General features: G+C 58.6%; 1 protein-coding gene across 2 annotated transcripts; it reads right to left on the bottom strand.

The window, feature by feature from the left end:
* Positions 1–401: 401 nt before the first annotated feature.
* CARD10 (caspase recruitment domain family member 10) lies at positions 402–24,533 on the bottom strand. 2 transcript variants are annotated; one of them, XM_068560351.1, is made up of 21 exons: positions 24,458–24,533; positions 24,035–24,286; positions 23,026–23,163; positions 21,257–21,582; positions 17,293–17,484; positions 16,197–16,352; positions 15,487–15,612; positions 14,175–14,366; positions 12,869–13,003; positions 12,407–12,522; positions 11,583–11,611; positions 11,010–11,133; positions 6,623–6,782; positions 6,076–6,184; positions 5,169–5,412; positions 4,938–5,007; positions 3,801–3,903; positions 2,469–2,627; positions 2,260–2,375; positions 1,668–1,783; positions 402–1,415 (listed from the first exon to the last, which is right to left on the bottom strand). In XM_068560351.1, exons 2-21 carry the CDS (start codon positions 24,267–24,269, stop codon positions 1,175–1,177), a joined length of 3,087 nt encoding a protein of 1,028 aa, XP_068416452.1. In that variant the 5' UTR covers positions 24,270–24,286; positions 24,458–24,533; the 3' UTR covers positions 402–1,174. The 2 variants fall into 2 exon arrangements, with proteins under 2 accessions (XP_068416452.1, XP_068416453.1); XM_068560352.1 differs by having other exon boundaries at positions 1,668–1,780; positions 24,458–24,510.

The raw sequence follows: 24,533 nt of genomic DNA on the forward strand, positions 1-24,533 counted from the left end.
TACACTGAGGGTTTGCTCTTAGTCCTCTGGATTCAGCAGCTGGGCCCCTTAGCCTAAGACCACACCCTGCTGGCTTGGCATCCCCACCCCAGGGGACACTCCTTTGATGATCAGACACGGGCAGAGCTGAGCGCAGGGGTGGCCCATCTGTGGGACCCTCCTCCAGTCATTCCGGGGCAGGTAAGGTGATGCCAGCACAGATGGCAGGCAGCTCCGGGATGAGTCAGGAGCGAAATCTGACCCTCCCCACGGGAGAGTGGGAACCTGAAAGGTGGTATCAACCTGAGCTCGTGGTGGCAACAAGTGGGGGGATGGAAAGGGGGCCCCGAGCCAGGGATGCAAGCAAGCAAAAGGCCACCAGCTTCTATGACAAACTGTTTAATGTTCCATAATGTGCAGCTTCTAAGTGAAAAAGGCCCGTTAAAAATCTACGAGCTGTACATTCTGGTAATGGGGCAGCCGGCCCCCTCCCCGGCCGTCCCTCCGAGAGGCAGGGCAGGGCAGGGTACAGGCGCCGTGAGAACATGGTCCTGGGTGTGCTCACCAGGAACACACGCGGGTCAGTGCCCAAGGGTCATGGGGGTGGGGACATGATATTTACACAGGGGAGAACCATGGACACGTGTGACCGGAAGACACGAGGGGCACAGGTGACAGTGGACCCGGGAAGCCACAATGCCCTCGTGGAGGTATACACAAGAGATGTGAGCTGGACGGGTGGGCACCACGCCTGACGGGCTCAGGGCTCCTGTGAGCAGAAGAGGCTGTGGAGCCGGGAGACCTCGTGTGCCAGGGGGAGGGGCAGACGCGAGCCGTCCCCATGGGAACTTGGGTGTGCAAACCAGTGCACAGGGGTGAGAACGCAGATGCTCCAAGGTGAGCGACGAGGGAGAGGACACAGACGTGTGCATGAGACCCACGAGGTGGGTCCGTGGAGACACAGGGCCACGGGAAGGCCCAGAGCAGCAAGTACAGGGATGGGAGGGAGCTCTGCCCCGGGGGCTCCTCCAGGTGAGAGAGCCCGGAGCCCAGAGCCAAGGGCCCCCCGTCGAGCGTCTCAGGGTCTAGGAAGGCTCAGGATGGGGAGGACCCAGCTCCACTGCACACACCAGGGTCCCCGCTGGGGGCTGTTTCTGAGGTGCGTAAGGAAGGCACAGGCGTCAGAGGGGACTCCTCAGGCCTCGCTGCTGCTGCTGCTGCTGCCGCCTCTGCCGCTACCACGCTCCGCCCACACGAGGCGGGCCTGCTGCTGCAGGATGCGGCCACGCACCACCTTGGCCAGCTCCTCTGAGTGGCCCCACTCGTGGGCCGCCACCTGCACCCAGGAGCAGGGCAGCCCCCAGAGCACCTGCTCCGAGCCTCGGCACTGCCGCAGCAGCTCTGAGTCCCGCCAGCCCGGCCGGCCCAGCAGACCCCTGCCGAGAGAGAGGAAGGTGGGTGGTGGTCAGAGTGGGGGATAAAGATGGACGGTGAGACAGAGAAAGAGGGACAGACTCAGATAAGAGAGTCAGAGAGAGAGGACGGACAGCGGGAGACAGAAAGACAGAAGGCAAACAAAGAGATGGAGAAGAGGAAGAGATGGAAAGAGAGAAAGACAGAGACAGAGACACAAGCACCCAAAGAGGAGGAAGCGCTGGGGTCCTCCCCATCCTCCCGGCCCATCTCACCTGACTTCCCGGACATTCTTCTCAGTCACCTCCACGTGGATGACGATGGGGTAGATCTCGTTCTGGACCAGCTCCCGCACGCCCCGAGCACCCAGCTCCAACAGGCAGTGCTTCTTCTCAGGGGGTCAAGGCTACATTTTACTCTCAGGCCAGAGACCCTAAGCTCCCTGCCCCCTGACTGGGCCCCATGACACAGCCCCCTACAGGGTCCTGTTTCTGCATCCAGGGGGACCTTGGCAACAAGGAAAGAACTGGAGGGGAAGGGCCAAGACCCAGGGAAATAAGTCACTTCCCCCCACTAGACCTCAGCCTCCCTATCTGTAGGATGGAGCTGACCCCGGCAGCCCCAGATCCCAGGGAAGAGGCAAGTTTGAAGGCAAAGACAAACAGGTGAGATGTATCAGCCAAATTCTCCAGGGTGACCCACATGAGGTCGACTGCCCCAGGCCACCCATCTCACAGGTGAGGAAACAGGCCCACGGAAGGGAAGGGACTTGCCCAGGGTCACCCTGCAACTGAGCGGCACAGGCATGCACTCAGACTCTGCTCTTGGGCCCAGAGGGCACCCCCCCGCCCCACCCCAAGCACCTACCTTCCCGACAGACTCCTGGATGGCACGGATCCTGCTGCCCAGCCCAGGGGTGGCAGGTTGGGCCTTGGGGGCTCCGGGCGCTGACGATGTGCACTGTTCCTCCCCAGAGAGGCTTTCTGCAGGCAGGGAAAGGCAGGAACGAAGGGCCAGTGGGCCTGGCTGCCCCAGGGTGCCACCCAGCCCTCCCCTCTCCGGGCATGCAGGCTCACCTGCTGGGCACACTTGGAAGTCCAGCCGGGAACTGGGCAGGTCTAGGAGGTTGCGGATGAGCCGGGGCGCCAGGCATTCAGGCAAAAGCACCACGGGCCGCAGGGCAGACACCAGCAGGGGCCGTACCAGGCTATAGGGTTTGAGGCTCCGCTCTGGCTCTGGACAGGGAAGGGGGTGTGAAGAGATGGGGGTGCAGGCAGGGCCCCAGCTCCTCTTTCCTGGGGCAGCCAGTCCCCTTGATACTCTCAAGGCCCCTATCTTTTTTCCCTTCCTAAGCCCTGCTGCTCCTCCTACACACAGCAGAGCTGCCCCCTCCCTCGCTGGGACCTGGGACCCTCGCAGGAGGCTCCACCCCATCCCCTGCCTCACCCTTGCCCCCTACGGGCCATTCTCCTCTCAGCAGCTGCAGGGACGCTTTAAAACTGAGGTCAGATCCTGTAACTCCCCTGCTTTCAACACACCAGGGACTCCCCACAACTCTCAGGAAGAAAGCCACATCCTCCACGTGGGTGAGCCAGCCCTGCCGGAGCCTGGAGAAGCATCGAGCTACGTGGCCCCTCACAACGGACTCCATTCCTGCCTCACAGCTCAGCAGCTCTAGTCACAGGGCCTTTGCATGCCCTGGGGTGGCCCAGTTAACTCTCCTTTCAGAGCCCAGGTCACGCTTTCCCAGGTCCCCAGGTGGGCGGGGACCCCTCCCCCCTCCCCTCTCCCCCCTCTCCTCCTCGCCGCCACAACACATGACAGAGTTATGCACTTTCTGTACTCAGTGTCCTCCAAACACAGTACATGCAGCCATGCCTCTGAGCCTTCGCACAAGCTGTGCCTTCTGCCTGGCACAAACTCCTCTTCATCCGTGAAGGCCCCAGTTCAAACAACCTCCCTTCCAGGAAGTCTTCCCTAACCACCCTCTCCTCCTTGCCCCTCAGAATTGCTATTCCCTCATCTGGGCTCCCCCAGCCCCTCTTCCCTTCTCTGGCCCAAGGCCTCACCCTCCTGCCTCCAGAAACTCCTTCTGGGGTCGTCATGGCACCTGCCACCACACACAGGCAAGAAACACAGCTACGCATGCTTTGCCAGACAAGGACAGGCCCGTGCTCGTGGGTGCCCCAAACTCACCCAGACCCACAGTCACACCTGGACATAGACAGCTCCCTCAACCCTGGTGGCCCATCTCCCACCAGGCCCCTGGCATGGGCCCTGCCCCCTACCGGAACCCTCCCACAGGCCCTTCCAGGCCAAAGGGACCACCGAGGCCGAGGACACCCAGATGTGCACACTCCTGGACCCCGTGAGCAGCGCAGGCTGCACCTTCACACCTGTGCACGCACCTGAGCAGGGCTCCAGCAGCAGCTGCTCCGGGGAGTCCCCAGCAGGACTCCCCACATGCTTGGGCTTCACCAGCCGCAGCTGGTCCAGGGCGCGCTTCTTCAGCTGCGGAGCAGGTAGGGAAAGAGGGGCACCTGAGAGCTGAGCTCCATCCCACCCTCAGGGAGAGAGGGCCCCGCTGCCACCACTGTCCAGGCTCATGGGTCAGCACAAGCGCCCCCTCCCCACCATGCTTTCCCCTGCCCCCACCCGGCCCAGCACAGCCCCCGAAGCAGGGAAGGGCAACCATCACTAGGGACCAAGGGAAGCAAGACTGTCAGACCCAGTTAGAGCTAGAGGAGCCTTAGGTCTGCCCCCACTTTAGAGATTGAGAAACTGAGGTCCAGAATAAGACATAAGGGACAAACTCTGGGGTCTCTTCCAATGAATTAGCAATGTGACCTTGGGTAGGAAGATTACAGAAACCAATATCGACAGCACTAATTATACCAATAGCTGACAGGTGTTGAAAGCCTACAATGTGACAGACACTAACTAGATCCCACGTGCATGAACCCAAGAGGCAGGCAGCATAATCCTCCCATTTTACAGATGAGGAAACAGAGCCTCAAGGGAGGGTCCCATGGTTGTCCAAGTTCACAGGCTGAGAAGGAGCAGAGCAGGGATGCAAATCTGGGTGGCCTGGCTCCAGAGCCCAGGCTCTCCCCCTTCTCTCTAGCACCGTGGGCTCTTGAGACCTCTTTAACCTCTCTGAGCCTCACTCTGCCCAGGCGCACAGTGGGGGCCATCACCCAGCCCAGCCCTGGTCCAGGGATTAGAGAAGGGGGTGTGACTGTTGTTCTGTTAAGTGCTCACCACGTGCCACGCAAGCTCCTGGGCAGCGGGCACACTATCTCACCTCCCCCTCTCAACTACCCAGACGGGAGCCCTGTTGTTCTCTTTGCTGGACACATCGGAGAGGATCAAACAAGTCTGGGTGGAGAAGCAACCAAGGAGCTCACCAAGAAGATGAGGAACCAAGCGTGGGTGGGGTCTCCTCCCCCAGCTCCCGGATAATGGAGCCTGTCCTCTCCCTTTTGGGGACCCCCTCAGTACCCCATCCCCAGGCCCTCGCCCTGCCCGCCCCCAGCCCTGCTTACATTACTGCGGGGCCCCCGGTGTCGGCTGGAGGGCAGGCATTTCTCCTGAACTTCCAGGAGCTGCTGGGCTCTGTGCGGGGGGTCATGTCATGCATTTGTAGGGAGAAGGGGAGCCCCTCACCTTCTCTCCTCCAGCCCCCCAATCCTGTCCCAGGGGATGGCGAGGGACTGAAGGAGGGAGAAAGAGTCCCCCATCCCAGTCCCAGCTCCCAGGGCTGCTGGCAGTGTCACCTCTGATAATTGGGCACAGTGCCCCGGTCCAGGTCCCGCAGCGTGAGGGGGTCAACCCGCGTGCAGAACCACTCCTGCCGCCGCTTGTACGCTGGGTCCACCAGCCGCAGGATCTCCTGGGCTTTCACGCACAGGGCATGGGGGTCGGTCCGCTCGGGCAGGGTGAGGTTGGCTCGAATGTAGAAGGGCTCGGCCCCCGGCCTCTTCACCCAGGCGTCTAGGGCCTCATGGAAGGACTGGCAGGCTGGGCGTGGACAGGCAGGGGGCAGCAAGGAGGACAAGGAGAGGGCAAAGTCACGCATCAGCCTCAGAGAGGCCACAGATGGGGCCCTCTCGAGGCCTGAGTGGCCAGGACCCTACCTTCCTCTTCTTTTTTTTTTTTTTTTTAATATTTATTCATTTATTCGGCTGCGCCAGGTCTTAGTTGCGGCATGCGGGATCTTTAGTTGTGGCACGCGGATCCAGATCCCCGAGCAGCAATCGAACCTGGGCCCGCTGCATTGGGAGGGAGGAGTCCCAGCCACTGGACCACCAGGGAAGTCCCCACCTTCCCCTTCTTAAAGTGAGAGTCCAAGGCCCAGAGAGGGCGGGGACTGGCCCAAAGCCACCAAGCTCACTCGGGACAGAACCAGGACCCGAACCCAGGTCTCTGGACTCCTATCCAGTGCTCCTTTCACTGTAAGCTGTTTACTGAGGACAAGACAGAGGAAGGGCACAAGGACAACCGGCAAAGAGGCAGCGGCTCGGGAGGGAAGGGAACTGCCAGGAGTCAGGAGGCGGAACATCCCCCTCTCAGGCCTTGGCTGTCCCACCCACACTATGGACGAGATGAGCCTTCTCTTGGGCCCTCAGTTCTGACCTTCTAGGACTCCCGAGTCCTCAGTCCCTCCCCCCAGGCCAGATTTACCCTTGAAGTCCATCAGAGGGAGTGTGGATGTCTGGTTCCAGGGCAAGGTTCTCTGCTGGGCCTCGCCTTCCAGGCCTGTCCGCTCCAAGCCAGCAGCCTCTGCCCTTGGCTGGGAGAAAACCCAGGCAGGGAGGGAATTGAGCTTCCCAGGGCTTCCAGAGACAGCCCTGGGGCTGGAGAACATCGGGTGTGGGGGTGACCATGTCTCAAAATTCAGCTGCCCCCACCTCACAGGGTGGTGCCCAGTCAGACACTGCTCTTGGCAACTGGCCTCCCCACCCAGCCTGGCTCAGTCTGGTCTTTCCCACGTGTAAGGGTAGGGATCTGTCCAGGTTCAGTCAGTATGCCCCACCTCCCAGCCCCTGCCCAATCAGATTTCATTTGACGCTGGCTGAGGCGGGGCAACCGGCCGCTAGTCACTGAGCCCGCCTCAGCTTCGGCCAATCCGCAGAAACTCCGCCCAGTGACCTAGATCCACCAATCAGAGGGCGTCCAGCCCCAACGAAAGCACTGACTCCGCCCCCAGCTCAGAGGGGCGGGGCCTCACCTCTCTTGGTTCCACCCTGGCCGATCCTGGCCCAGAGAGTACCCTCCGAACGACAGCCCCCGACCAGCTGTCCCCGAGGAATGACAGGCCATCTAGGCCCTTGTCCTGGGGCTCAGGCCCCCCCGGAGGGTTCCAGCCAGACACTCGGATGGCCAGAGACCTGAGAAGAGAGAAAGGAGATGGGAATTAGCGTTCAGTATTTTGATTCAGTTCAACATTCTTGGAGAACCATAGTGATTCCCCAAGGATGCCATGACTCCCACCCCGGGCCACTGCACCTGCTGGAACGCCCTCCCCCTTCTTCTCTGCCTGGCAAATTCTGTTCATCCTTCAAAGCTCAGGTCAAAAGCGACCTCTCCCTCCCAAACCCCTGCACACGGTGAGGTGGAGCTTCCTGCTGAAGCCCCGCGTTTTTGTGTTTTCCCATTTGTTTCCTCGCTCAGAAAGAACGCCCTGAGAATAAGCCTGCTGTCATGTTCAGCTCCAGATCCCTACCACCAAACACAGTGTCTGGCACATAGCAGATGACTAATATAAGCTTGTTATGCTCATAGTCTAGGGCGGGAGGTCACCTTTAGATCACAACAGATCAGAGATGGTTTCTGCTGGCAGTGGGAGCACAAAGGGGAGGGGCTTCCCAGAGGAAGCAGCAGCTGGGCTACATACATCATGGTGAAAAATAGAAGCACTTCGGGAATCGACAGAGAGCACACGGTTCCAGGCTGAAGAGCTGGCATGGGCAAAGGTGTGGAGGGCAGGATACAGGATACAGTGTGGAAGAATTTAATAACAACAATAATAATAGTAGCAGGAAACCCTGGGTGCTTCCCATGTGCCAGACACCATGCTAAGCTCCTTGCCCTAATTAACTCCCAGAAAAGGCAAGCTGGAGCCAGCCTATGGAGGGCTCGGAATGAAGGCGCCTGGCCTTCCTCTCATGGGCAGTGGGTACCACTGACAGGACAAAGAGTCACCAAACCCCCATCATGGCAGGGCTCTGCCTGTCCCTGGATGAGAAGTGGTGAGGCCCTGTGGCCAGACTAAGTGACAACTGACCACAAGTCTCCCCATGGGCCCCCACGGTTCTGGGGAAGAAGAGAGACCAGGGTCCATGGGTGTGCCCCAGCTGGAGAGGGGGCCCAGGAAGAGCCCATGCGTTCACTCGCCTCCCCACCCACCCTGGCAGCTGCAGCCACAGGGCCACACTGCCCCCTGCTGCCAGCCTGGGGTGGGCAAGGCTGCAAAGACCTTAACCCAATCAGCACCCATGCAGGGGGGGAACCCTGGCCCTGGGGAGTCCGACTTGGCTCCTGCCCCCTCAGTCAAAACAGAGAGCCAGGCCCCAGGGGCTGGGGCTAGACATGGGTGCTAGAGGCATCAGGGCTGCCTTTACAGGCTCCTTCAGCCCCGGGACTGTCCTGGCCACATCAGTGTGGCATAGAAAGGCCTCGGCAGAGACAGGAGGAACAAACAGTGTTCCATTCCATTGAAAAACAGTGCTGGTCATGACCCAGTGAATTTCACAACCCATTTAGTTGGAAGGCCCTGCAGCCCTCTGGTTTCCACCTCTACCTGCATTATCTCTATATTTGACCCTCACACCCACAGTGGGAGACGGGTGCCATCATCGTTCTTGCTTTAGGGATGCGGGGACAGAATCAAGTGGCCAGCCAGCTTGCTTGTCCAAGGCTAGGGCACAGTTAATGCTGGGGTTGGAGCTGGACTGTGTGGCTTCAGCCATCGGGCCATTGCGCAGCATAGCCAGGCCTGATTGACCCCAACCCTGCCTGTGGGGGCTGGAAAGGATGGGGTCCCAGGACACTTCCCCAGTGTCAGGTCAGGAGTTGGGTCACAGGGGAATGGGGCCAAGTCCTTCACTCTGCCAGCCCTGAGCAGTGATGGGCCAAGTGGCCTGGATGAGGGTTGCCCCACCCCAGGGCACTGTGGGAAGATCCCTAGGCAGGCCAGGGACCTTTGAAGTTGACACTTAAGCATGTCACATAGATTGCCTCACTGAATCCTCCCGACAACCCTTCAGGAGCCGCCTGTTATTCCCCCCACATTAGAGAAGAGGAAAACTGAGGCCCTGGGGAAGTTATAACATGACAAGGGTTACACACGTGGTGGGTGGTGGAGTCAGGTGATGACCTTTCCAAACCCTCCCTGTGCAAGGTCGGCCAGTGCTGGAGACCCTATGTCTACGTGACAAGTGCGGACAGGGGTGGCCCTGCCCGGGAGACAGCACCCCGATACTCTCCCAGTGCCCTCCCCACTCAGCACCTCACTTTCACTCTTTTTCTGCCTGTCCATCCATGTCCCCCAACCTGCCCTGCCCCAAAGCCCTGGGAGCCAAGAGGGGCAGGTGAGAGCAGAGGGCTGAAATGCCCAGAGCACAGTGAGCACTCAACACGGGCGCGAGGTTAAAGTAGCTTCGACGGGAGGAAGGGACAACAGAATCCCCAGCTCCACCACCAAGTGGCCATGGGACACATTCCTGACGCTGAGCCTCATTTTCCTCATCTGTATAATGGGGCTTGCAGGGCTACCCTGAGGATTAAGCCACAACAGCACCAATAATAATAGCTAAGAGCTAGCTTCCCGCTCACTGCGAGCCAGGCGCTGTACTAAGCACTCTAGTAGGAGTACCGGAACCCCCAACAATGACCCCAGGGGACAGGCACTATTGTGAACCCATTTTACAGAGCAGGAAACTGAGGCACTGAGAAATTAAATGACTTGCCCAAGGCCCCACAGTAGCGAGTGACAGAGCCCGGACTTCAGCTGGCTCCCAAGTCTGTTCTTCCCCCTGTGCTCTGAGCTGTAACCCTGCCTCCAGCCCAGGACACATGCAAACAGCACTCGCCAGCCCATTAGGGCACTCGAGTCCCTGACCTCCCATCGGTCCACCCCTTTCTCTCCCGGTCCACCTCAGTCTGCGTTCTTCCCCATCTCCCTCCTCCCCAGGAACTTCGTGGGCAGCAGAGGTGGCCCCACGTGATCATGGGGCCCAGGTGGGGGCTGGGCCAGAACCTCCAGCTCCCTCTGCTGCATCCCGGCCCCCTGGACAGCAGCCAGGACCCCTGCTGCAGGCCGGAGAGCGGAGGAAGGGAGGAAGGGCCGAGGCAGGCAGGAAGGGAGGCGCCTCCGCCCCTTCCCCCAGAAGCACGTCCTGCACAGTGAGAAACAATGTCGCACTGGGCCCTGTGCCGGAGGGTGAGAGTGGGGGCAGGGGCCTGGCCAAGCTGCTTCCAGGAGGCAGGAGGCCCCTGGCTCTGCTGTGCCCTGATTTCTTGTGTGACCTGCACTCTGTGACCAGCATCCCCACGTTCCAGCTCTGACACCAGCGCTTCCTATGCCCCCTCCAAAACCCAGATCTGATCAGGTCACTCTGCACCTTGGCCCTGGCACATCCCAGCTGTGTGACCTCAGGCAAGTCAGTTAACCTCTCTGAGCTTCGGTTTCCTCCTTTACAAAACAGGGGTAATCATAATAATGCCTGCCTCCCAGGACAGAGGGAATGCTGTAAGGCAGCCAGGAGCCGGCCCTGCATTTAGTAATAGCTAAGCTCCCCCAACCACCACCAGGTTTCCCAGGGTGCACAAGCCAAAATCCACACTTCCCCATCCTGACTCACAAAGCCTGCCGGAGCCTTTCGCCTTTCCCCCTCCCCCACCCTCACACTCCAGTCACCACCAAACTCCAGGTCCATCCCTGGACAGATTCTGTTCTCTCTTCTTCCACGTCACCCAGCGGCCCCCCATGCCTGCTCCTGAGTTCAAAGGCCACATTCTCAGACCAGCCTCTTCCATCTCCTGCCCTCCTGAGATCACGGACAGTCTTGAGCAGGGAGACCACGCATCCACCAAAACGGACAGAGCACATGGCCTGCAGCGCGCTCGGAGCTGAGGCGGTTCATGACTCCAGTTGTGGGCCTGGGGCCAGCCCAGCTGCAGGGGCCCCACCCCACCCTCAGCGTGAGGTTTGCTGGGAGGCTCAGTCCTGCTGGGAACCCCGAGCCGGCAGGACAGGCAAGCAGCACAAGTAAGAGCTACCATCTACCCACCACCTGCCTGGCAAAGTGGGGTGCTTTACTGCCACGAGTCCTAAACCTCCGAACACCACCTGTGGAAGACATCACTGTGGCCCTTCAGCCAGTGAGGAAACTGAGGCCCAGGGAGGTGAAGTGACCAGCCCAAGTCTCCCAGACGATAAGCGGTGGTGACAGCATGTGAATCCAACGTGTGACTCTGTCTAAAGACCTTAATGGTCTGACAGCTGCGAGAGGCAAAGGCTTCGCTGCTGCTCCCTCCCACCTCGCCCCTGCTCACTCTTCTCCGGGAATCCGAACCAGCCCCCCAGCTCCACCCACCCCAGGCAGCTGCAGTACCTGTTGAGGAGATCCAGGCCACAGCCTCTGGCCAGAAGGCCCTCCGGCTTTCCCAAAGGCCACACGCTGTCGGAGGATGAGGACGAGGAGAGGCCAGGGGACCAGGGCTTAAGCGTCACACTCCCTGGGGAGGAGGAGTGAGGTTTAGGGGTGCCAGACTGAGCAATGGGGTAGGGCCCGGGGTTGAGCCCCTCAAGCCCTGGGATGGCCCAGGGCCCAGAGGCCTGGGGACTTGACAGGTTTGAGGCCCCTGGAACACGTTGGACTCACGGGGCTCAGGGCTGGGCCTGGGCCGGCCAGGGTGACCCTTCAGTTTGCCGGAAGAGGGTGGAGGGCGGGCTGGAATTGAGGAGCCCCATAGAGCACAGCCGGGACCAGGAGAGAGGACCAGGGTGGGCCCGGGGTGAGAGGTGGGAAGCAACTCCCCCAGGGCCTCCCAAGCAGAGCCTCCCTGCCCGGCCAGGGGACAGCAAAGCCTCAGGGAGGGGGACACAGGCCAAGGGCAGAGCAGACAGCATAGCCCTCAGGTGGGCCCCCAGATGAGCCCTCCCCACGGAGTCCCCAGGCCTTTACCTGTGATGTCCGACATGCTGCTAAAGGACCTGGGCAGAGAGAGGGCGAGAGGGGCCGGCACTGAGCACGGTGATCCTGTGCCTCCCAAATGTCCTGCAACCCCCAAGCACGTGCAGGCTAGACCCCGGGAGGGTCTCAGGCACGGTGCACTCGTGCCGCCCAGTCCCCTCAACACACAGGACAAGAAGTTAACATCCTGACCTCTGCCCCTTTCTTCCACCTAGAATGCCCTAGCCTGTCCTTTAATGCCACCCCCTCCCGGAAGGCTGCCCTGACCTCTCACGCCTCATCTCAGCCTCACTTTCTACCTTTGTCATTCGTGACTCTGGGGTCTGCCTCCCTCCCACACTAGACCATGATCTCCCCATCACACACCTGTCATGGCAAGTTCATCCATCGGATCAAGCCCATGACAGGGGGACACATGCCAGGAGGCGTCTCCTGCCCTTGGTCTTGCCATCAGTGATATGGCTCAGTTTTTCTGGCCCCCATTTTCTGCTGCTGCTTGAATCTGGGGCCTGACTTTCTTGCTTGAGGTCCCTGACCCCTGGGAACTTCCTCCATGTCTCCTAGCCCTGAACCACCCAGGCTTCCCCCTGGATTAAGGATCTTTGAGGCTTGACTTCCAGTGACTCTCATGTCAAGGTGCTCAGCAGGGACTGAGCTCACTCTGCCCTTTGACCTTGTCTTAACCCCTGACCTCATTCATGCCTATGACTCCTGCAACCTGGGTTTCCAGAGCGCCAGCCATTTAAGGGCAGTAAAGGGAGGTGACAGCCTGGACCTGACTCAGGCATCAGGGATTCTGGGAGGAAGCTGTTTACCTCTTAGGGGGTGCGGGGTCCTCCTCCCGCTGCCGGCGGAGGATGGAGCCGGCGCTGGGGGGGAAGGGCAGGATGGAGAGCCGGTTGATTTCCTTCTCGCTGTCCGTGGCCTCCTCCTGCAAAGCCACAGCAGGGCCTGGTCACCCCCACGGGACCTGCCCACAACTCATCATACCTAGTTTGTGCCCATTTCACAGATGGGAACTAGGGCCCAGAGCCGAGGGGTAGGCTCTGCAAGGTTATGGGCGTGTGAGTGGCTCCCCAGGTCTCCCGGCACCCAGGCCTAGGCCCAGCACAGAGCTGGCTCTGCGTGAGCTTAAACAAGGCATTTGGCCTTCATGGGCCTCGATTTCCTCTCGTGTGAAACCGAACTGTCAGCAAACTGGAGAGTACCCTACGTGTCAGTAATTCTACGATGGCCATCCGTACCCCCCCATGTCCGGGCTAGGGCAGGTGTCTTACCGAGGTGTGGGGCTCAGATCCCCCCGTGACAGCCGCCTCCCCAGCTGTTTCAGGGCCTCCCAGCGGGGAGGGGAACTCGCTCAGGCTCCAGGTGCTGCTGAGGTTGGAGCACAGGGAATGGGAAGAGGCGCAGGCCTGGGAGAGGAAGGGGGTGGGCAGGTCAGCAGCCCTGGGCCAGGGCCAGCCCCCGCCATTTTCTCAACACCTGCTGGGAACAGGGATGCGGTGGAGAAGGAGGGCTGGCTCTCTGCCCTTGTGGAGCTCACACCCTAGCAGAGGAGATAAGCTATAAACAAGCAGATAGATGAAGGAAATAAGGCTCAGCGGCCAGGAGAGCCAGGCAGGAAGGTACCCAGGGTGGGGAAGGCACTCAAAGGCCCCACCCAGCCGGGGGCATCAGAGTGCTTTCCAGAGAAAGTGTGGTTGGAACTGAGAACTCAAGGATAAGTAGGTGTGAAAGTTGGGGCGGATGGTCTAGGCAGATGGAACAGTATGTGTAAAGGCCCTGAGGCAGCACTGTGACACATTCCAGGAATTAAAAGGCTGAGACGGAGAGAATCAGGCTGGGGGGGTGCGGGGCACCCTGTAGGGCCTCTAGGGCATGGTAAGGGGTTTTGCCTTTACCTAAAAGCCACTGAGGACTTTTAAAAGTCAGAAATCACAGATTCATGCTTCCTTTGTTCTATTTCTTCAAGCATTAAACTCAACTGATCATCTTTAAGCAAACCCAAGACAGGAAAAGGCAGAGTTCCAGGCAGAGATCTGAGAGCCAGTGTCTGGTTTATAAGGGATCTGGGGGCTCAGCTCCACTGTTGGCTGTCTGTGTGATCTCGGGCAAGCCTCTGACCCTCTCTGGGCCCTGTGCAATGAGGGAACTGGACTAGCTGGTCTCTGAGGGACTTCTAGGGCCCACATTTTGCATTCTAAGATGCTCACAGGCCCTCGGGCAGCCGGGCTTCTCCAAGTATATGCTAAGCCAGGCTTCAAACTATTCTTTGTGCCCCAGGTGCAACCCCAGAAACTCAGAGACCCCCATGCTCCTGTCTTGTTCCCTGATACACCAACCCACAACTACCCGAGCTACATTTTGTCCACCCTGGCCAACAGGGCCCTCCAAGACTGGCATGTTCTTGACCTTGGGTGAGGGCTCCAGCCAAGACCCACGTATTTCCTCCCAGAACTTGCATCTTCCCAGGCCCAGCTGAGGACTCCCAATGGGTCCCCCATGTCCCCACCCCCGGCTGAGTTCTCCCACCAGGTCCCACCCTGGCCAAGAGCTCCAGCTTGGATTCCTGACCCTGCTCACCTTGAGGTAGGGGCCACCCTGGACCCGCTGCAGCTGCACCTCCAGCAGGGCCTTGGCACCCTCCAGGCTGGTGAGCGCGGTCAGCAGCTCGTCCCGCTCGGCCTCCAGGCCCCGGACCTGCTTCCGGTACTGGTCCTTCTCGATGAGGCTCTGTGAGTACTGCAGCTGGATCCGGTCTCGGCTCTGGATGGCCTGGTGAGAGAGGGCAGGGAGGGCGTTGGGCCAGCAGCTGAAGGAGCCACATGGGCTCAGCTGTCCTGGCCTCTGACCTCTCAGATGCGGGGGTGGCAACAGGAACAGCGGCTAACGTTTATTAAGGACTTCCTGTGTGCCAGGCCCTGTGTTAAATATCGGCTCATTTAACCTTCACACTAACTCTCCGACTTAGAGATTCTCACTATTCTCATTTTACAGACATGGACACCAAGCCAGCAGGGACAGAGTTGCAGAGTCCAGGCTCGTACCGTTTCCCCAAAACAACTTAAAACTCTTCTGTGGGACCCACTGGGTGCAGGGGTCTTTATTCCCAGCCTTCAGGGTTCAAACCCAGCCCAGTGCACCCAAAGTGCTTTTCCCCACAGTGAAGACCAGGGTCCCTGAGAGCTGGGCCCATGGCCAGGACCTGCTACCCATTGTCTCAGAGGGAGCTGGGGCCAGAGACCCACAGGCTGGGAGCAGGCAGGTGAAGCGCAGATTCCTGGGCCCACCCCAGACCACATGAATCAGAATGTCTGGGGACGAAGCCTCAAATCTGCGTTTTCACCAGGCCCTCCAGGGGATCCTGAGGCCCGTTCTCACGTGTACACTTCAACTCCTCTAGTGGGATTCAAACGTGGTCCAAGGACAAAACCTCCTGCCCTTCCCGCTGCATGGGAAGCCTCACGCAAGGAGGGCTGCGGGCCCGGAGGAACTGGCCCGAGGTCCTCAGCCTACCCTATGGCCTCAGGAGATGAGGGCTATGGTACCCAGGGCCTGGAAGCCAGAACTTTTGAGGATCTCTTCATCAGTAAATATCTGTAAGTACCTCCCACTGTGTAGGCCTTGCCCTTGAGGCAGGGAGCACAAGGGATTCAGATGCAAAGGCCACCAGGACCAACTTTCATAACCGTCACAAGAGCCCAGTGAGGCAGGTGTGTTGAGGGGGCCGGGCTGGCACATCTCAGGCCCCCTGTCTGTTTCTCCTTGCCTACTTGCCCCCTCCTAAACTGATAAGTGTACTGTTCATCTCTGTCTACAATTCCAGTCCTGTCTGCCTCTCGCCATCCTCCCCTGGACAAAAGCCAGGGCCGGGCACACAGCAGGCCGGGCTCACCTGGTCCCGCTCCTTCTCGATCTCCTCCAGCTGGGCCAGGACGGTGGCCATGCGGTGCTTATACAGGTCACAGTCCTTCTGCAGCGTCCGGTGCTTCAGCCGCAGGTCCTCCATCTCCTGCAGGTACTGTGGGCAGGCGGAGCGGGGTGGGACACGCACAGGCCGGACCCCAGGGCTGGGGACAGGGGCAGCTAACCAGCTGGTGTCCAGCAGGTCCAGGGAGAGAGGCCTGAGCCCCAATAATGAGTGCCCACCTCCCCAGCTGGGTGGCCTGGGCCACTGACTGACATCACCTCACTGGGCCTCAGCTGCCTGATCTGTAAAATGGGGATAACGACCCCGTCCCAGCCAGCCTGGGCCTCCCCATTTCAAGTGCAATCTGCCCCCTTACCCCGCTCTACTTGTTCCACAGCACTCATCGCCCTCTGTGACATGAAGTAACAGACTGCGGATTACGTGTATGGCGTCCTGTTTGTCTCCCCTGCTAGAATCTGCCCTCCCCAGGAGCAGGGACCTTTGTTCCATTCACTGATCGATCTCAATACATATTTGAGAGCAAATGAATGCACAGGTCTTGGCACAGGACTTGGCATACAGCAGATGCTGGGGGAAGACTGGCTGAAGTAAACTGGTGATGCCCTCCCCCCTCCCCTCCCCAGGCTGTTAGCAAGAAGGCAGGTGCGAGGGGAGGGGGGAGACGCGGACGCTACCTTGTCCCGCAGCTCCTCGGCCCACTGCAGCTCCCCCTGCACGGCATGCAGCTTCTGGCACAGCTCCTGCCTGCTGTCCTGCGCCTCCCGCCAGTCATGCTCCAGGATGTCCAGGAGGATGCGCTCTGAGCCTGGGGCCCCTGGCCGGCTTGCCTCCTGTGGGGTCAGAGTTCACGGCTGCCTCAGCCCCTGGCTCAGGGCCCACCCTGAGTGTGGGTTAAGGGGGACAAACAGCCCTCAGCCCAACCCTACTAGCTCTGCCACCTTGGCCGAGGGCCTTGACCTCTCTGGACCTCGGCTTCCCCCTCTGTAGTGTGTGTGGCGCCAACAGCCCTGCCCACCCTCCAGGGAGCATCTGGGGGTACAAATGAGGTAAGTGGATGAGGGCGTGCTCAGACAAGTTGGACCAGGACCTTATTCTTCAACAAGAACCAGGCCTGTTCTCTCTTGCTCTGGGCCCTACCTGCCACCCAGGACAGCAGACGGGTAATATTTCCAAGGCCTATTCCCCCCGCCCCGACCATGGGTCTTCACAGGGTCTGAGCCTGGCCCAGGGAGGTAGACCGAAGGCTTAAGATCCAGCCCACAGACCCACACCCCAGACGGCACGCCCAACCCTGTGAAATACACCAGAGCCCCGGCTCCCGCCCCCACTTCCTATGAGGAGCAATGGCCAGGTGGCAGGCCCACACCGCCACTGACCTGCCGCAGGACACCGAGCAAGCTCCAGGGCCACCCAGGGGTCTCAACCTTTCCAGGGTCAGACTCCTCTACAAATCCAAGGAAAGCTGAGGCCCGCTCCCCGGAAAAATGCTCACACACAAAATCGGGTACACAGTTTCAGGGAGTTTAGAGGCTTCCTGCCCCACCCAACCCCATCCCCCCGCAGACCCCAGACTCAAGACCCAGCGCAAGCTGAGCACTGAAGGCCCTCCACTCAGAGCTTAAGACAAGGGGCCAGCCAGGATTCCATCCAGATCTCAGATCCCCGGATCTAGAATCCTCACTCTCCAGGCCTCAGGGGGACGAGTGAGCAGCAGGAGGGTCTGGCCTCCCCCCGACCCCCGGCACTGCCCCCTCCTCCGGCCCCCCGTACCTGCTGCAGGCCCTCCTGCAGCTCCTGCAGCGATGCTACCAGCCGCTGGTTCTCGGCGCGCAGCTCAGAAACCAGGTCCGCGCTGTCAGGCTCTTTCTCCTTCTCCTCGGCCCCGGGGAGTGGCCCCCTGGCCCTTCGCAGCAGTGTGCACTCTTCTTCCAGCCGGCTCACCTTGAGCTTCAGCTGGTCCACCTGGGGCCCAGGACAGGGGTCAGCTCAGGGAGGGGGCACCAGCCAGGCCAGAGAGGAGAGGTCCTGCTCGCACACTCCTGGGTGCCTCCCCGATTCCCAGAGGGGCCCGAGCAGGTGTCCTCCCCAGGCGTGTCTAGGAAGAAGGGACAGGCTGGACAAATACAATGAGGAAGGAAGGGAGGCAGCGAGGCCAAGCCACCCTCCCAGGGGAATCTGCCTCAAGGACTTGTGGGTAGAGGAGCTGTATCGTAACACGCTCTTCTGTCCCACACTTCTGACACTGAGCACAGGACCAGCATAACGGAGGGGACGGAGGGCTGCACCAAGAACAGGAGGACCCAGGGGCTGGGCCCAGCTCGGCCTCTACCTCAGTGTGGCCTTGGGCAAGTCACAGCCCCTCTCTGTGCCTCAATCTCCTCATCTCCTTGTGGGGGGAAGAAGGAGGAGGAGGATTCTGAGGGTTTCACCCAGCCCAAGAGCCAGGATGTCCCCCTCTCACCCAGCCTCCCCACTCAACATACACTCACGGAACACATGTGAGTCTCACCCTCCCTTAAAGATATTCCTACCAGAGCCTCCACTTGGGAAGATTATGAGGTTGGGTCACCCCAACACAAATTCCAAGTCCGGGATCCAGATTTCAATTGTACCATTTTACCCTCTGTCATCCTGAGCAAGTCACTTACCTCCTCTGAGCCTCAGTTTCCCCATCAGTAAAATGGGCCCATTCAATCCCCCTGCTCCACCACCTGCCTCCCAAAGTCACTGCAGGAATCAAACAAGACAGCAGGTGGACGTAGGCCTTTAAACTATAGAGCTGCTGAGGGTGTGACAGTGTCTATCTCTACAGCTTTAAATAAAATCCTAGGACCCCAACTGTCACCGGTTCAGTGCAGGCAGCCAGAAACTGGCCAAGGGTGCTGGGTGGGCGGCTGGGTGGTGGCCGCCTGGCAGACAGCAGATATGCACGGCCAGTTTGCTGGATTATGAATGCACTCAGCTGGAGTGATTTTCCAAATTCATGCGGGGTCTGGTGTCCAGCAGGTCCAGGTGGCTAGACCTGTGGTGGCTAGACAGTGACAAGAGGGGCAGCAGGTGGCAGGCCACAAAATGAAGTCACTGTTGGAAAAAGGGCACAATGACCTCTGGGGCTATAATCAGGCATGCTGACATCTGGTGCCCTAGGAGTGCCCTGGCCTTGTGTGGAAAGGACTTGCAGCCCCACACCCCCAGAGCCTGGCATGGCACCCCCCTCCTCCACGCCCCCCCCCCCACACACACGCAAGGGTCTGGAGGCTGGGTCAGGCAGTTCCACGAATTAACAGCCCACTCCTCCTCCACAGAGGACTCAGAAAGAAATTCATGACTCTCACATTCCTTTCCCCTCACAAAACACGCTTTGTGAACCGCCGGAGAAAGACAGCTAGTTACAAGGGCAAATGTGGTCACACCCTCTCCAGCAAACTGCAGCCACACACCATGGCCTCCCGCCCAACCCACGGCCAGCAGGCTCCCCCGATGAGCTCAGGGGACAGGGCACCTGGGAGTCTCCGCTGAACGCCAGGAAATATGGATGCATTTAATCCTGGTGTACAAACTCACTTAGCACAAAATTATAGCGTTCGTTCCTTTAAGTTTATGTTGCTTAGAAATAACAGCTCATTACATTTGCACCTTATAAAGCACAGTATTAAATCACAGCCACTACACACCTGTCCACAGCGGGAGGGAACCCAAGCTGCAGAGAAAAGCACCATCAGCTGCTCTGTTCATTTCCATCCGCAAAGCCTTTGTTAATATGTTGCCAAAAAGCTCCAGTAAGTTAAGGCAAATGTAGGGTGGCTACATTTAAAGAAAAGCTTATCTATTAACTGAATTTCACCCCTTACCCTCTGCTAAACTGGGAAAAAGCAGCTATTATCTGCCTACTGGCAGATCGCCATACCCCTAGGGCCATACTGTGTGCACCTACAGCTGAACGGCAGACCCAGAGAGAACCTGTGACACCTCTTCTACATCCCCCTACCCAACCCCAGGAGACTCCAGACAGCTGCACACACACACAGGGCATCCCCCACCCCAGTCACATGCACATATCTGCCACCTAAGGGGACCAAACTCAATCACACGCAGCCCAAAGGTGAGACAAACCGTGCGGGCCACAGCCCCTCCCAACACCCAGGGGGGTCGGTGGCCATCGTGCTGTCCTCTCTGAGCAGGCTCTCCCCACCGGCCCCCACCCCACCCCACCCCACTCCCAGCAGTGCCCAGAGCAAAGTCAGAAATGCTCAATCTTCGAACCCTGGGAAAGTACTCCAACCAACCTCTCTGTGCCTCAGTTTCCTCATCCATAAATGGGGATAATAACAGAGTTCCTCCCCAACCCCCATTCCAATGGAGCTGCTGGGAAATTAAAGGAGTTGATGGACGGCAAGCCCAGAGGACCATGTCTGCTGCACAGGAGGTGCTGTCTTGCTGTGATGTCATCTGCATCCATGACCTTGCGCTTCAAGGATGAGGAAGCTGAGGCTAAAGTAGGCCTGGCAGCCTGGGCCCATCAACCTGTGGCCTCAACACCCCCAATCAGGACTCATTTCCCCAGACATCAAACCCCCAGCACGCACGGCCGCAGGCTCCAGCGCACCAGTGCACCCGCACTGACAGCCTCACACGTGCCACCCATCATCCACGGGCACCTGTCACCCCCTGGGGTGCTCCAGCCACAGCTGAGGCTCATGGGGTCAGGGGGCTTCAAATCCCACAGTCAGAATCCCCCCTGTGGAACCTCTCTGGGTATGACTGGGGAGAGCCTACTGTGTGCCGCGGGCATTGTCAAATCCTTGGGACAACTCTCTGCAGCAATAAAATCCCAGCTTTCTCCCCACGCGAAGCCCCAGTAAGGAACCAAGAAAGAGAGGCTCCGTTTCTCAGCCGGTAAGAGGCATGGCCTCACTCGTTGATGGAAAAGAATTGGGTGAGATTTCACCTGGACAGGAGCAAACAGAACAGCATCATGGGGCAGAGACCAGCGCTGGAGCCAGGTGGACCTGGTTCAAACCCAGGCTGTGCCATTTCCCAATTTGCAGTCTTGAGCAAATCCCTTTACAATCCTAACCCTGTATCTGTATTTCAAAATGAGAACCTGGTGCATGGTGCCTTAGTGAGATTACACGACGGGATGCATGTAACCTGCGTTACTTGCACAGAGTAGCACTTAATAATAATATCAACAACAATGGCTAACGATAATCCAGATTTTGAGCACTAACTCTGTACCAGGCACTGTACATGTCTTAAATCCTGTGACTTAAACTCAAGGAATCCTCGTAACCCAAGGTTGCTCTGGCTCAGCACTTCCTGACATTTTGCGCTGGACAATTCTTGGTTGTGGAGGGCCGTCCTGTGCAATTAGGATGTTTAGCAGCATCCTGGGCCTCTACCTACTAGATGTCAACAGCACACGCCTGGTTGTGACAACCAAAAATGTTTCCAGACATGGCCAAATTTTTTTTTTGCGGGGGGGGGGGGGGGGGGGCAAAATCGCTCCCAGTTGAAACCACAGTCATAATTCAATGAAATAAATACTCCCATAATAAATCAACACTCCCATGTTACAGATGAGAAAACTGAGGCACAGGGCAGGGAAGGGACTTGCCCACAGTCCAATATGCGACAGATGGTGGCTTTGGGACATCGGCTGTCTACCATATGACCGTCATTTTTTGCAAAGCTGCCCCTTTCCCACGGCACCCCCCATCTCCCCAGGGCCTACCGCCAGCTGCAGGTCCCGGCTGCGCAGCACGGCCGAGTTCTTCTCCTCACTGAGCTGTGCCAGGCGCATGGCAATCATGTAGTTCTCGTCCTTAAGCCGCAGCAGCTCCAGGCTCCCCGCCTCCCAGTCCTCCCGCAGCCGCTGGCAGCGCTCCTGAGCCTGCTGTTGCTCCCTCAGCCGCTGCTCCAGCCCTGCCCGCTCTTCCTCCAGCACCCGGCCCCGGGCCTGCAGCTGCTGCTCTCGCTGCAGCTGGCTCTTGCGAGCCTCCCTCAGCCGCCGCACCTCTGTCATCAGGAACTGGGTCAGGCCCTCGGGCCCCTCCTCATCTGCCAGGGGTAGAGGAGAGAAAAGTCACGTCGGGCAAATAAAATCCAAGGGGATGACAGACTGCACAGAAAAACCCAAACCAGAAGAACACTAGAAGGAAATATTGGAACCAATTTTTACAATTTGGGGACAGGGAAAGCCTTCCTGAACAAGGCACAAAATCAAAGAGCTATAAGAGATTTCTAAACGATGACAGATATAAGAAACAAAGTTAAAAGACAAGCAACAGAGTGGGAGAAAATATAACAAATATAACAAACGACTCAGAGCCACAACATACAAAAAGCTCCTGCAAATCAATAAGCAAACAACCAAATAAAAATGTGGGCAAAAACTATCAATAGGCAAATCCCAAAACAAAAATGGCTGGTAAACATAGGAAAATACGTTCCAACTCACTAGCAATAATAACAATAATAGTAGTTCCACTAACAATTGACTTTATTCTTTGGCCTACATATATATATTAATTTATCTAATCTTCACAACAACACTTAAGATAGGTACTATTTATTGTACCCATTTTAAAGACAGAATAACCGAGGCACAGAAATGTCAAGCCATTTGCCCAAGGTTGACTAGTAAACTGTGAACATCTCTCAACAAAGTACAAACTTAAAACAACAACATTATTTTTCACATATCTGACTGTATAAAGTGTTTTTAAATGATCCCCAGGATGAATGAGGGTACAGCAAAATGGGCACTCAAACACTGCTGGAGGGATGTATGCTGATTTACCTTTTAAAATACACACTCTCTAAGAAATTTGACTTCTCAGAACCTCTCCTCCTGAGACACACATTTGCACAAAGATGCACCTAGAAGGATGTTCCCAGCATTGTTTGTAATGGTGCAAACTGGAAACAACCTAGATGTCCATCAACAGGGGATGGGTTAAATGACTGGCACGTCACTAATAAACACTACGCAGTCATTTAAAACAAGTGTAACAGATGTGGAAGAAACACAAAAATCAGTTGTTCTGAGAAAAAGTGAAACACAGAGCAAGACATGTAAGATGATTCCCGGTGTGTATGTCTGTGTGTATAACTGCAAAGAGAAAGGAAACTCGCCAAACTGATACCAGCAGAGCAGAGCTGAAGGAAGAAGTAAAGATCTTTCCTATATATTTTCAAGTCTCCTGGAGTGTTTGAATTTTTTACAGAAGAAACTGTAAACTGGTACATGCCTGACACATCTTTGGGGGAAAGAGCTGCATTAAATGTGTGGGCTCTGAACTTAGACTATAACTGCATTAGAATCACAGCCCCACACTCAGCCTGCTGGGGGGGCCTTGGGCAAACCGGTACAGTTCTCTCTGTGCCTCAGTTTCCCAATCTGTTCAACAGCGACAATGGGAGTGCCTCCCTGACAGGGACGGGGTAAGGAACCTCTGCACTGGTATCCGAGGCGCTGGCACCCACTGCGGACCCACTCACCGAGGATCATGGAGCAGCGCTGGGCAGGTTCTTGGCCCGTGAGCAGCGTGAAGTGCTCGGGGTAGTAGAACTCCAGGGCTTCCAGGAAGGCCTCGTAGCCCCTCTTCCCCCGGCAGCGCAAGATGTCCATCAGGCGCCCTGGGAAGTGGGGCGAGGGGGCGGGGGGAGAAGCGGTGCCCAAGGGTCAAGGTGAGGGCTTCTCCCCGTGCCTAGTTGCTTTCTCCCCCTTCCCCACGCCCCGCCATACTCCAGGGCCCACGTTCTCCAGATTTCTGAACCGGTGACACACACAGGGGCCTGACTCAACACATCAGCGGGGAGAGCCCGTCTGCCACAGCCAGGAATGCCAGGACCCACCCCCTCCATGGCACCCCAAGCCGCTGCCTGCGCCCCCCCCCCACAGATATAGGGCCAGCAAACGCAACCTGCCTTTTCAATGGCACAGGGAAGCCCCCTCCGTCCCCAAACGCAAAGAAAAATATTTCTCTCGTTGACCAATGCCTGAATTCCACCATTAGACCCTCATCCCTTTGCCAGCTCTGTTCAACGGCACAACGTATGGGAGAAGGCACCCTCAGAAAGCTGAGATGGGTCTTGAGCACTTGAGGAAAACGCTCCCAGGAGTGTGTAGCACACAGAAGTCGGGGGCGGGAGGGGGGGAGCAGCGAGAACCGAAGATCAAAGGACACAGGAAAGCTGCCAAATCCACCAGCTGTGACCGGGAGGTCCCAAGCCCAGCCTGCACCGGCAACTACAGCCAACCCCTTGCTCTAAGGGGGGCCCAGGAAATGGGAGATAAATCCAGACGCGGTCTAGGCACCGCGGACACGCTGGGTCACACTGTGGTTCAGGAGGAGGGAGGATGGTGGGCACACCAACCATCCCACTCTACCGATGTGGAGACCGAGGCCCCGGGGATCGGAGCCCTTGGCCCGACGGTCCCGAAGAAGGCCCCAGGGAAGGCCGGCACCGCCCGCTCAGGCCCGACCCCGCGCCCCCCACGGCTCACCGGTGCGGTTGACGCGGCACGGGAAGCGGTAGGTGCTCAGCACCTCCTCCTCGTCCTGCTCGTCGATGACCCGGCATTGGCGCAGATACGGTGTGAGCTTGGCCGGGTTGAGGGCGCGCGTCAGCCGGTGCCGGACGCCCTCGATCCGCTCCCACAGCGCGTCCTCCTCCGCCTCGGACCCGGAGCCGGCCCCAGCCTCCTCCTCGGCCTCCCCTGCCTCGGCCCCGCCCGGCATGACCGCGTCTTCGGGGTCTGCGGGCCAGAGGCGCGCGGGGGTCAGCGCGGGCGCCGGGGGCGGGGTGCGCCGGCCGATCCCAGCACTGGGCGTCGCCCGCAGGACCAGCCGCCCGTCGCCGCCGGAACCCCCCCTCCCGCGCCCGGTCCGCCCGGCGGGTGCCCGGCCCCCGCGCCCCCGGGACTCACCCCGCACGCCGGAGCCGTCTCGGACTCCCGGGTCAGCGCTCGGGCGGCGGCTCCGCCGGCGCAGGGGGGCGGGGTC

The sequence above is a fragment of the Eschrichtius robustus genome, chromosome 13, assembly GCF_028021215.1.
Source record: "Eschrichtius robustus isolate mEscRob2 chromosome 13, mEscRob2.pri, whole genome shotgun sequence".
NCBI lineage: Eukaryota > Metazoa > Chordata > Mammalia > Artiodactyla > Eschrichtiidae > Eschrichtius > Eschrichtius robustus.

Coding starts and splice junctions, on each gene's coding strand:
- CARD10 (XM_068560351.1), bottom strand. CDS start 24,269: ATGCCGGGCGGGGCCGAGGCAGGGGAGGCCGAGGAGGAGGCTGGGGCC. Junction 14,367..15,486: donor TCGAGAAGGAGCGGGACCAG/GTGAGCCCGGCC, acceptor CTCTCTCACCAG/GCCATCCAGAGCCGAGACCG. Junction 2,628..3,800: donor GCTGCTGGAGCCCTGCTCAG/GTGCGTGCACAG, acceptor TTCCCTGTCCAG/AGCCAGAGCGGAGCCTCAAA.